The following is a 12,418-nucleotide window of genomic DNA, read 5'->3' as shown; positions in this document are numbered from 1 at the left end:
GGTTCGCTTCAGTCACAACAAAAGGAACAGCACGCTGTTCCCCCCCCGTGGTACGAATGGGGTTGGGCATGCACACACCTGTGTGGAGGCCTCTGCCCCCCCCACAGGACGCCAGTGGACCTGTGCAGCCGTTTGGGTTGCCATTGGGCGGTTGGATATTAGAGATAGCACCATGTTAAAGAAGGTCATCCTGTGAAACTATGCAACAGCTACTAAGTGTAGAGGCATCTGGACCTTTGATCTTTTCCTTGTTAACATCTTCTCATTGTCATTGTAAAATATGTAAATAAACTTCACTTCTGATAACTTCTCAAATGTGATGTAATGGTCATTTAATTGTTGATCGGTGTAGTAGTATTGCATTAGGAATAGGTACATATAATAAACTCTAGCTGCCTTTCCTCCACTAGCTTTTATGCACACTGGATTTTACCCAAAAAAAAGCAGGAAAAGCTGGTAAATCAATAGAGGGAGCGGCTACTGAAGACTGGATGGTTGGTAAATACGCTCAGTACGTCACAGCTCCTCCTCTACCCTCCGTGGAGAATAGCGCTCAGTGCGTTTCTAGTCTTCATTCATAGGGTTAGATGTCTCGCCCGAGGACACATGGACATAGACCAGCAGAGTCCATCCTCTGAATGAAGGACTGCTCTAATACCGCAAAGCCGTCACTGCTTTTGTATTTCCTGTTTAACAAACGGGGAATAAAATCTGCATTGTGTAATAAAATAAGACAATAAACTGGAAACCTCAGAAGCCTTTGTCTCATTGTTTAATAATTATTGTTTGAATATTGGACTACTATTGGGGTGGTTGCTGTGTGCTTAGCTCCTGTTGTTCTGCAGGAGGTCTATAAGACTCTTGTTGTACTCCGCCACTTGTTGGGAGACGTTCTTGGCCACTGAGGCAAAGTCACTCTCCTGGGACTTTGAGGCAATGACTGATCCACGAGTTAAGGGGGAAAAAAATCAATGCAGTGACCAACAGGGTGCAACCGCACATCACAACTCAAACTAAGTGAGACAAGGGTTCATTTCAGAAGGATACACTCTTTCATTACAAAGTTGTTCTGCTCCAAGTGTTGCCACTTCCTCTCAAGGTTAGCCAGCTGAAAGAGAAGCAGAGACACAGCTAAACCAAAAGTATAATTTGTTCATTTGTGTTCTTATAGTTTGTGTTAAAATAAAAACTAAATTAAAACATGAGAAGTCAACGTCCTACACTTAGTAGGAGTGTTCATTGCTCCGCGAAAAACAAAAGATCTGAGCTGTGTGTTCTACGTCGCAGACTGCATGAAGGACACCAGAGGTCCTGCAGGTCAGAGAATACCTGTGGAGTTGTGATTGATGCAGTGAAATTATCCAATTTAGTTATTTTGGTGCTGAAAACACTAGTATCGACTTGTAGAAGGTGTACAATTAGTAAAAAAAAGCAAAGGCGTGTGCATGTGTACAGCTACAGGTGTCCTGTGCTAATTAGTGACGTCTTGCTAAGCTCCGCCTCGGACCTGAGCGTGTGTCTCGTTTTCCTGCAGCGTGGCCTTCAGAGTTTCATATTTCTGGTTCTTCTCCTCCAGCAGCTGTCTGAGCGAATCCCGACGGCGGGTCAGCAGGACGCGGTCCTCCTGCAGTCTCTGCAGCGGAGGAGCGCACATGTGGTTAGACGTGCTGAGCACAACGCGGTGCGCTGCTTTAGGGGAATCAACACTATTTAGAAGATCCACATGGGTTCATGTGGCACACGGCTGCATGCGGTGCCGTTCCACTACTCTCGTACCCTCTTCTTCTGCTCGGCCGCGTGCCTCAGGGCGTCCAGGTCTCGGTAGGTAACCAGCTCCGCCTCCATGGCCGTGATGCGCTCCTTAAAGGTGCTGAGCTCACCAGTGATCTTCCCCTCCAGCTGCTGCACCTTCTCCAGGTCCAGCTGAAGACGCTGGGACTCTGGGTTGGGGTGGGGAGGGGGGGTGGAGTCAGCAGCGGCTTCTTTGACATTTGAGGCTCAGTAAAAGGTGTTACTGAATTACCACGGCAATATATGTGTGTGTGAGTGAGTGAGACTTACCAGTGGTCAGGCCTTTGGCCGTGCTTTTTGATTGGACCACCTCTGTCTCCTTGCTGACCAGCACCTCCTGCATGTTCCTCAGCTCACTGGCTGTTACTGTATCCACCTGATGGAGCCGCAGCATGTTCTACAAACACACACACGCACACTTAGTCTACTCCGTGTCTCCTTGCTATCACTCCCCTCCTCTCGTGTCCTTCCCCCTCACTCTGCTGCAGTGCTCCAGGAGGGAGACGATGTTCTCCTGACTCTGAGTCATCTTGTCCTGCTCGTGAGCCCTGGACTCTTCAAACGACTGCAGGTATCCTGGAAAGTACAGGAAGCCACGGACGATGTATTAGTACTGGCTGCATGAGAGTATATTCGAACAAACTGCCGAAATACACATGACACATGCTCCTGTAAAAGGATATAACATCATCATCAAGGATGCCACCTGGTGGTCATTTTCTAAACTACACTGCAAAGTCTGTCCTTACACATTACATAATAATATGGTATGGTTTAATAATAATATATTGAATTTAATATGCAGTAGACCTTAAGTTTCTTCTTCTTAGGTTTGCTCATCCAAGTGTTCAAATTCAACTTACGGTCAATTTCCTCCTCTTTCCTCTTCAGCTCTTTGCATTTCTGCTGGCACTCCCCTGAGGACAGATTCAAAAAACGGGACAATTCGTCACAATTGCAAGCAAGTAATGACATAATGATTCAATGATCTGATACAATCATCAAAAGTATACTTTATTTGATAAGACTGTTAAATTAAAGACATCATTATCATTTAGCTTTTATCCAAAGCGACTTACATTGCATTTTAACCCATGGTGTTGTTACATTTTGCCTGGGGAATAAATTAGGGGTTGTGTGCCTTGCTCAGGGACACTTCGACATGGCAACCTTGCGGTTCCCAGCGCATCACATACTCCATCACCCACCATTTGAATGACACGTTCATCTCTAATCTGCTAATTGAGCAATATTTTCAACAGGACACATTTGATCATTTTGAAAGCGGAAATCTCAAACCTAAATGGTTTTAGTGTCTCAAATATTAAAATGTGTTAATATATCTTTATGTTTTGCGCTGTCGGTTTGACAGAAAGATACATAAACCACTCATTTAAAAAAAATCGATAATGGTTATCAAAATGAAAAAGTGAATGTCAATGAACAGCTGGTCTATAAAACTCTGCCATAAGATGACAGATGTGACACTTTTTTGAGTGGAATCTTTTCAAAAGCAGATGTGAGGAAGACAGCGTTACCCTGAGCGTACTCCGAGTCCTGCTCCAGCTGCTGGATGTCCTCTGTGATCTGTCCCATCCTGTCCCTGATCTCTGTGAGCCTCAACACGCACACAGAAGCAAAACAAGTTACTGTGAGGTCAAAGGTCACAGAGAGAGCAAAGCTATATTAATGAGTTGATAAGGTTTCATGAATATGACATGTCATTTATAGAAGAACTCTTCTTCTACTTCAAGTAAGATTTTGAATACAATGAGCTTTTAGAAAAGGAAGAGTTTTGGTTAAACAACATTGGGTACGTACTGTCTCTCCATGCTAGCGATTTCCTGGTTGTCTTCCTTCACCTGCAAACAGAGAAGAGTCCAGCGTTATGTCGGCCCGGGTTGAGAAAAGCAATTACTTCAACCCACAGGGCATGGTCTTTACATTACATGACATTTAGCTGACGCTTTTTTCCAAAGCGACTTACAATAAACACATAGAGATACAAACTCAAAAGAACAAGTAACAAGAAAGTACAATTTTTCATCAAATAAGCAGTTTCAAAACATGTTATAGAAAGTGCCATTATAAGTACAATTTAAGTGCTACCATTAGTTAGTGCTACGGTTTGTCTTCATGAATGGAACGACTCTGTTTGGCTCTTGTGCCTTCACAGCCTGTCATATCAAAGTGGGGTATTGCTAATACGTCCCCTTTAACCTCATCAAAAAGGCAATATCGAATGCAGACTTGTTTCATGAATGCAGCATCTTATACGGGTTGAATCAAACGTCGCTGCTGCAGGCTGGAGCGAACCTGTTTGAATAACTGCTCCCTCTCGTCCTGTGGGGAGCCCAGGCTCTTGTGCTCGGCCTCCATGGCGTCTCGCTTGGCCTCCAGCGCTGACAGAGTCTCATGAAGCCGAACTACTTGCTGCTTTATGTGTGAGTGAGCCAGCTCCTGCACACAGGGGAATGCCACGTAGGAAACTAAATCACCCTTAGGGACAGTTGATTATACACCAATAGATCCTACACACTGCTCCTTTAAATCTTGATTAGGTTTCCTTAAAGTGCTGTGGCCTTCCATTTCTCTACTTGTTAACAACACTGTGATCTAAGCATCTGGCCTTTTTTGTATCCAGTTTCAGGTTATATTTAATTATTAATTAATGCCAAGATTAGGGATGATTGTTAGATACTGCTAGCTGTGCAACAAGTGTTGAATTTGATTGTGGAGTTCAAAATGCCTTAAGTTCAAGTTAGTGACCCCGGTGGAAAGACTTCCCTCACTCTACACACTAAGCCCCCCCCACCCCCCATCTCTGTAACCCAACTCACAGCATCGTAGTCCTCCTTCCTGGTCATCAGAATGTCCAGCTCCTCCTGGAGAACCGTCAGCTCCTACAACAACACAAAGAGGAGCAGATGAAGACGGCATTAAGTACACTTATTTCCCAGGGTGCAAAGGTGTTAAGCTGCAGAGTAATATTACATAAGTAATATTGATCAATTATCATCGTAGTACCATGTAGACAAAGTGTAGCGCTTCTACTACCACGGGCGCTTTGATGCATCAAACAGCTTGACACCAACATGTCAAAGGTTAGATGCTGCAGCAGAGTAGCCGTGGCAGAGTCCTGCGGTGCACTTTATTTCTTGAGGAAACAGCAGTACCACGACAGTAGTGAGCTGAGCCCACATCAATACCTGCAGCAGTTCCTCATTGGCTGTTGTCATGGTGAAATACTTCTCTTGCTTTGTGGCCGGCATCGCTTGTATGACCTCATCAGCGACCCGCCTTTCCCTCCTGATCTCTTCTTCCATCGCCCGGATAGCCTCCTCTCTCCTGCATTACAGACATGGTGGAAGGGCAGGGAGGGGTATGGTTAAAAGGTCCCCGGCCACATTCACGCCCACAGCAGGCAAGGGTAAGAAAAAAGATCAGATGAGAAGGAAGGGTGCAGAGAGGAAAGGAAGGGAGGGGTGCCAGGCGGCACTTTCCTTTCTGTTGTCCTCGTTTCCTTCTCCTTTACCCTTGAGGAAAGGGTCCTTTCCTTGAATCCATTATGCTTTCTTTCAAAGCACACATTTTACAATACGACTTATCGTTGTGTTTGTCATGTTAGACTTCTTTTCTGATTAGACCCTTTCAAGTCATCTGAGAAAAGACTCAAGTCTCTTCCTTGAGACGAGGAAGGAGATGGATGGGGGAGCCTGTATTCTGCCCTTTATAAGCGATGTAGATGCTGCAGTCTGGGCTTGTCTTCCTGAAGACTCTAAGTAGAGAATAAACTCCAAAGATAAACCTCTTCTCAAGTTTCTTTACTTCAGGACTCACCCGGTAATACAAATAAATATTTGATTGGTACGGCTTCTTTTCTTGCCACAGTTCAATAACTTTTAATAATAACTATTGTCAATAACCATGAATCGTATTCACTCATTTGCTGTATTATAAACATGTTCAAATGGCGAACCAGGCCGAAATGTATACTTCTAACCAAAGTAAGGCGAATGAGGAGAGGAGGCGGGACTTCCTCAGCCAGAAACCATGCGTGTCAGCATAAAGCTTTACAACATGGAACGAAGGTCGTGGCAGTGAGGTGAGTAACTGTGGCTGTTATTCAGCGACTGATTACACGTAGGAGTACAGCAGCTTTCTCGTTTTGGCCACTTCAGATTTAACCCTACAAACAGACTGAATGGTTTGATAGGATAATGGAGAGGTGGGGGCAACCTGTTCTACTGCTGTGCTTGACTTCAGTGGCAGCAACGACCATATTAGGAACCAATTCTAATGTGGTGGAGGACGACGCGCTGGTAGGACATTTTCTATTCCTTCTATATAATATTTAGTGTTTAGCTGTCGTTTACTGATAGTCCCCCTGTTGTTATCAGCAGGTACTTAACCTGAACAGCACGCTTCTGCACGTCATTCCTTCCGGTAGTCCTGGCTCCTCTGTTACTAAACTGGTGATTGAGGGGAGCCGAATTACCCTGAATGCGAGCGACAGACTAGCCCTGGCTAGTTATCCCAAACTGGTAGAGCTCCATCTGGACGGTAACCTGGCGAGCCGAATACCGGGCCAGTACTTCTCTGTGGCGCCACACCTCAGAGTGCTGACTCTGTCCAGGAACAGAATCAGCAGGTAAACCAAGGGCAAACAGGCCTTCACTTCCGCTCGCCATACCTCCTCTCGCACGTCTTGAATCCGCTCTAACGGTTGTTAGCCCATACGAGTGGGCCAGTAGTCATACTCATACTGCTACAGTAACTACTGCATTAACACTGATGCCTCCACTGGGTGTCACTGCAGCCTGCACCCAGAGTCTTTCTCTGGCCTCGATGCCCTGACCGAGCTGGACCTGTCCTACAACCTGCTGATGGGTGTCCATCCACAGCTATTCAGGCCGCTCACTAAGCTGCAGGTAAACCCCCTGGAGCCAATGTATTATTATATGATATATTCTGGAGCCAAGCAGTAAGTATTTGTCCATTCAACTGGTCTGGCCTGGTGTCATTAGGTGCTGAAACTACAAGGAAACCCCTGGAACTGCTCCTGCCTGCTGCTGAGCGGCCTTGGAGAGGTCCAAGCAGCTGGCCTCACCGTCGGGACACAAGACCTTTCTGCAGTTTTAAAGGTTTCATTATTACAGATCACCTGTGCCTCCCCAGAAAAGCAGGCTGGAAGAGCTCTCCTGCAGGCCGCCGCTACGTGTTACCCGTCACCACCATCCGTCCTGACTACAGACCCGCAGAAACCCGTCAACACCCAGGCCTCGTCCACTACCACGAGGACGTCGAGCCAGACACACAACATCAACAAAGGTACGTCAGAGAGATCAGGCCGGTGGTGCCGTTCTTTAACTTCTGTACAAACTGAGCATAAGGACTTTAACAGACCGATCCTCTCTTCCCCGTCTCCTCCCTACAAACCCGACTAGTCCAGACCCCTGTGCTTGGCCACACGTGGAAGTTTGCGGGATGTGTCGCGGCGCTGGCACTGAGCACCTCGGCGCTCATCGTGTGTGCCGTAAAGGGGCCTTCCTTGTACAAGCTCTTCCACAACTACCGCCATCGCCGGCTGCGCCAAGAGGAGGATGACGCTGTGTCAACCGTCTTCTCGGAGAGAAACGCGAACCATCAGACATTCACCTTCCATCAAGAGGACGGGCAGATGGAGGAGGAGGACGGGTATTTTGAGGATCCATACATCAAGAGCGAAGAGTGACCTGCAGGAGAGGAGACTCCGGCTGAGCCACAGAGTGGAAGACAGCAGCTGGTGAACCGAGGATGCAACCATCCCGACACACACAAAACCAGAATGAGATTTTTTATAGATGGAATATGTTCAGTGTAAAAATCATTTAATGTATGTATGCATGTATTCTGAGGGACACTGAAACGTTGCCCTGGCTCTGTGGCTCCTACTGGTGTGCTTTTTCTACTGAAACTATCACATTGTAGTTCTGCTCAACCAAAGCTTTGTTTACAACGCCACTCGGCTGCACGAGCGTTTACACTCTACGAGCTGCCTCGATATCCCCACAGACAGAATGAACAACAAGCCAACAAGTGTAGCTCACAGAAATAAGCATACACTCACAGGATCATGCATTTCATGATGCAGTTACCAAAGATTCAAGGTGCACCACTAGGCGTCTCTCAGGCCAGAACAAACTAAGCTCAACTGGTCCTATTTGTGGCTGACACATACATGCAATGGGTGGGGCCATACTTTGACTGACATGATGATGTGGGCCTCAGCTTCCACTCTTCAGGCGGAAGTTTACAAGAGGATAAAAGCCAGTGATTATTTCTTCTGTTGGTGCAAGATCATCCTGTGGATCAAATGATTGACCGACTGTAAAAACCAGCTGACATTGCTGAAACACATCGAATCAATAAATCATCAATCATGACAAGAATGAAACAAAGAGCCTTTTCTACGCTTTCTGCAGATAAAAGGATGCGTGTCCTACAAAGACTGTATTCCTATTAAGCGGTTTGGATAGGAATGAAGTGTTGTTGAGAACACTGTGCGATGACATCATCTTACAAAATACTTACTCCCTCCTCTCAGTGAAGATGCTGTCAATGCTTTCGGCCTCGCCATCATTGTGGGCTTTCAACTGGGGGGAGGGCAGAGGGGGGGCAGAGAGGAAGGAAAACCAAAGGAATGAACAGCACTGTGATTATATGTAGAACACGGAAAAGCCTTTTCGCTTTGTGAATCCTCTCTAGCATCTCGTTAGCATGTGGCCTACATGGTGTACTCACAGTGTTGTAGTCATTGATCATTTCCTCCATCTCTGTGTTGGTGTTGAGCTTGTCCACCAGCTGTAAACACACACACACAAGACGTTGAAACAATGAAGCAATCAGCATATCTATGAGGTTTGTTGATATAGCGTAACATTTTTAAAGATTTTAAAAATTTTCACACAAAATATGAACTTGTCATATCGGGATGTATAAGGTATTGAAAAGGATCAGAGACACTAGCTGAGACGTTCCTAGTTTCACAGACGTTTACCATGTTGTAGTCAGCAAGCTGGCCTTGAAGATCCTTGATCTCTAAAGCCAGGCCTTCAGCCCTAAAGGGGTAAACAAGTGGTAAGTTTGTGGGGGGTTTCACGCTGTTGTGCATTGTTTGGTCTGTGGAATGCAGTAGATCCGAACAAAATGCAGGAATACGTCTATCACAAAATGTACAGCGTCAGCACTAACCTGAAAAAAACTCCACTCACCTCTTTTCATAGGAGAGATACACAGAATTCTCCTGGTTAAAGTTGTCAATCTCTTTGTGCAGTTTACTGGTTTCTGTGGTCAACTCATTGATTTTACTCCTAGAACGCACAACAACATGAAAAACATTCCCTTTGAAATGGTAAAACGGACCAGGGTGTCTGAGTATGCTGCCCTGCTGGAAGCACTCACATCACAGTTTAAGGAAGGAATAGCAGCATGTGTTACCTAAGAAGGCCCAAGTAGTACGACTTATCCAGAATCTGTCTCTGAGGTCCTGGTGGGGTGGAAAAAGGAAGGTTGGCTCGAAGTCTGCCCTGACATAAAACCATGAAATTACAAATCAATGTGTTTAAGAAAAGAGCCAGCTGACGTCACTTCCCACTAACCTTTCATGCCAGTCTTCATGCCGCTGAGCCCCTGTTGGGTGACAGGCCTGTCCGTCACTTTGATCTGTGCTGAGAGGACTCCAGCGGTGGTGATCGGGATGCCACCCCTCATACCAGGATGACCACTTGTACCCGGAACCATCTGGATAGAATAATGAGATACTCATTCGAAGAAAGCTGTAGTGTTAAAAGTTCTCTGAAGTCACAGCAGGGAGCGTTCAAAAAGTCCCTTGTGATAAATGAGACGCAGGGTTCCACTTTTAAAGTCTTATAGCATTTGTACCTGTCCTCGTGGAAAAAGCTCCTTGTCCATTCAGTAGGAGGTGGAGAGGGTGGTCCTGGTTATCCAATATGGATATTTATTTCCTCAATATCCTCCTCTCCACCAACTTTTCCAAACTGTCAATGAGGGAGCTGGCATTCATATCCACTTTGTTGAAATTAAGTTGATCTTAATTTAGATCAATTTGTCCTCATTAGAGGCCAGGGCACCGAGTGATACTTTGGGCCTTTTACACATTAGCTCGTCTATACTCAGTCTTCACTATTCTCACAGGAACAGCGCTTGTTTCTCAAAGCTAAAATGCGTCGAAGCCGTAGTCGACTTACCCCAGTAGCGACACGGATGGCGGTAGGAGGAGGTCTGATGGCGGTTGGGAGTCTTCCGGGCCCTGGTCCCAAAGATCCACTGCGGCTCAATGGGCGGCCAATGTTGGAGGGAGGCCGCTGACTCGCCATGATGCCTAAATCCAGTCCACGTGTATACACATGAAAGTAACAGTAACAGATCTGATATGTGTTGCTGATGTTTGTGACGTTGCTCGGTGAGACTCTATTTCTTCACATTGGGTGAAGTTTTTACATGATAGGAAATCGTTCACTTTGCACCTGGGGAGACACCTCCACTTTTATGGGTGTACCATATTATCCTGCACTCCCGTGTGGGAAGCTATCGAAAAATAGAAGTTTTGAACCAAAAATCGTCAAACAGACAGTCTGTCAATGGGATGCTATACAGTAACGTTATATTTTTCTTTTCTTATAAAGTATCTACCTAACTACCGTTATGGCTTAACGTTAAAACACACATGTCCAAAGAACTTGAGGTAGCGCTGGCTTAGTGAGAATCAGAAGTGACGTCAGCCGCGTTGCTGTTCGTTGTGACAATGTCTTCATGTCGGTTCAATAATTAACGGCGTGTGCGTTACCTCATTGACGCTAGTGTTACAGAAACGTTTAAGTTATATGCACAGAATATTGTACCGTGAACTAACGTCAGAGCTAATATTTCGGTGCACGCTAACCATTAACGTTAGTCAAAGCTAAGCTACCGTTAGCTCGTAGCCACGGAATAGCATAAGTGAGCTAACAAGGGTTTCGTACCTTAAGCTCAACTTCTTCTTCTTGGTCACTCTTCGTTCACGATAGCGTCTTTCTAGATGTCCAACCGGAAGAGGCTTTTTCGATAGCAAGTTTACTTAAGAAAGTGTAATTTAACGGTAAAAGATAAAACGCTATCTAACGTTAGCTAGAAAACCAGCGTTCCAAGATGATATTGACGTTACCATGGTAACGATCTTCTTCTACGCAGAGGAAGCGGGCTAACTGCTCGTGGGTGGAAAAGTGCGCTGCTGCCCTCAACGTCCAGCAGGGGAACTACAGGCAGACCGAGATATGTTAATGACAGGTGAAGCAATACGTGTTTTAAAACTATAACGTTTTAGAATGGACTAGTTAAAACAAAAGAGGTTGTAAAAACATCCTAAAAAATCTGAGTTGAAGATGAAAAAGGATTTACCGAAAAAAGGAAATGCCAGCAGGAATCAGGAACATTTATTGCCAAAATATCTTAGGACATAGAAGGAATTTGACGTGGCGGTTGTTGTTGCAGACAAATATAGCCTGAGGGTTATATTCATCTACGTAGGCTTGAGCATACTGCTCCAGTAAGATGCTGATAAAAACACATGGTTACAGAAAGCAACTATTGCTGCTGGAGAGAGGAACGTGTCGTCCTGAAGATGGCTGCTGTTTGAAAAAGAAATATCATTACATACCCAGGCTCCAGGTAAACGCTTAATCCCAATGTCCCTAAAGCCTTCAAACCTGAACCTTCAGGAACTTAACTGATGTCACCTGTTAAACGGTAAGTGTCAAGAGGATTCAAAGGACACCCCCCCCCCCCCCCCCGCCCCAATCCGGACATTAAACTTTTGAAATAGTCCAAACACAATAAAATCCAACTCAAATAAGAGTTTTAGTTAATTTTTATTCCATGTTCAACAATCACATCACTAATTAACAAGTAATCACAATAAACAAGTTTTTTTTTTTCAAACCCCAAAAAATAAAATTAAAATGAAGAAAAAAAAACAACACAGAAGAACATTGAGGTTCTGCAAATGACAAAATAATTCTACCTAACACATCCCGGGGTTGTTCCTCAGCATGCTCTGGTTGTTAGTGGGTGGAGCTCTTGCATGGGTGCAGCAGCAGAAGATGAAGCTCTATTACACGAGCCAAACCTGGCTAGTACGGTTAGTTAACCTTACACACACGCGCACACACACACACACACACACGCGGCTGTGTTAGGGACCCGGTGTGTGTGTCACCCGAGCAAGTCGTCTACCAGGCAGCCCGAGCCTTACTCTAATCTCTTAAGACGAGGCTCCACACAGTCAAGGATTTAAGCTCAACTTTCGGCAGTTTAACACTTGTAAATGGATCTGCCGTTGCAGCGATTTAAATAGAATATGCTTTTAGCGACTTTCTGAGCGCCGCATTGGGCTCCAAATCCAAGTATCGTCTGTCCAACCGTGAGAGAACACAACGATAAATACATATACAAAAGTGTTGCGTCTTGAGTACATTATATCTCAAATGACATTCTTTCACTTTACGGGCCCCTTCATGATAAAAAAGGAAGACTTTTTCCCAATTTCTTCATAACGATTAGATTAATATTTGCAGTGAAAACAAGAATT

The 12,418-nt window shown here is 45.2% G+C and overlaps 1 protein-coding gene across 1 annotated transcript; it reads right to left on the bottom strand.

Annotated features, from left to right (window-relative positions):
* Positions 1 to 335: 335 nt before the first annotated feature.
* Positions 336 to 11,005, bottom strand: ift74 (intraflagellar transport 74). Its single transcript, XM_037456140.2, has 20 exons — positions 10,815 to 11,005; positions 10,041 to 10,174; positions 9,432 to 9,573; positions 9,271 to 9,319; positions 9,045 to 9,143; positions 8,831 to 8,891; positions 8,575 to 8,634; positions 8,365 to 8,426; positions 5,001 to 5,139; positions 4,632 to 4,694; positions 4,108 to 4,251; positions 3,613 to 3,653; positions 3,330 to 3,409; positions 2,655 to 2,708; positions 2,270 to 2,367; positions 2,062 to 2,188; positions 1,777 to 1,940; positions 1,508 to 1,633; positions 1,048 to 1,108; positions 336 to 940 (listed from the first exon to the last, which is right to left on the bottom strand). The coding sequence occupies exons 2-20, from the start codon at positions 10,167 to 10,169 to the stop codon at positions 825 to 827; spliced, it is 1,815 nt and encodes a 604-aa protein (XP_037312037.1). The 5' UTR covers positions 10,170 to 10,174; positions 10,815 to 11,005; the 3' UTR covers positions 336 to 824.
* Between the last annotated feature and the right edge of the window lie 1,413 nt (positions 11,006 to 12,418).

This window comes from Pungitius pungitius, chromosome 19 (assembly GCF_949316345.1).
Source record: "Pungitius pungitius chromosome 19, fPunPun2.1, whole genome shotgun sequence".
Lineage (NCBI taxonomy): Eukaryota > Metazoa > Chordata > Actinopteri > Perciformes > Gasterosteidae > Pungitius > Pungitius pungitius.
Note: the sequence above shows the minus strand (reverse complement) of the source record. Positions and strands in the feature narration are given on the sequence as shown.

Coding starts and splice junctions, on each gene's coding strand:
- ift74 (XM_037456140.2), bottom strand. CDS start 10,169: ATGGCGAGTCAGCGGCCTCCCTCCAACATTGGCCGCCCATTGAGCCGC. Junction 9,320..9,431: donor CATGAAGACTGGCATGAAAG/GTTAGTGGGAAG, acceptor CCACCCCACCAG/GACCTCAGAGACAGATTCTG. Junction 941..1,047: donor CAACTTTGTAATGAAAGAGT/GTATCCTTCTGA, acceptor CTCGTGGATCAG/TCATTGCCTCAAAGTCCCAG.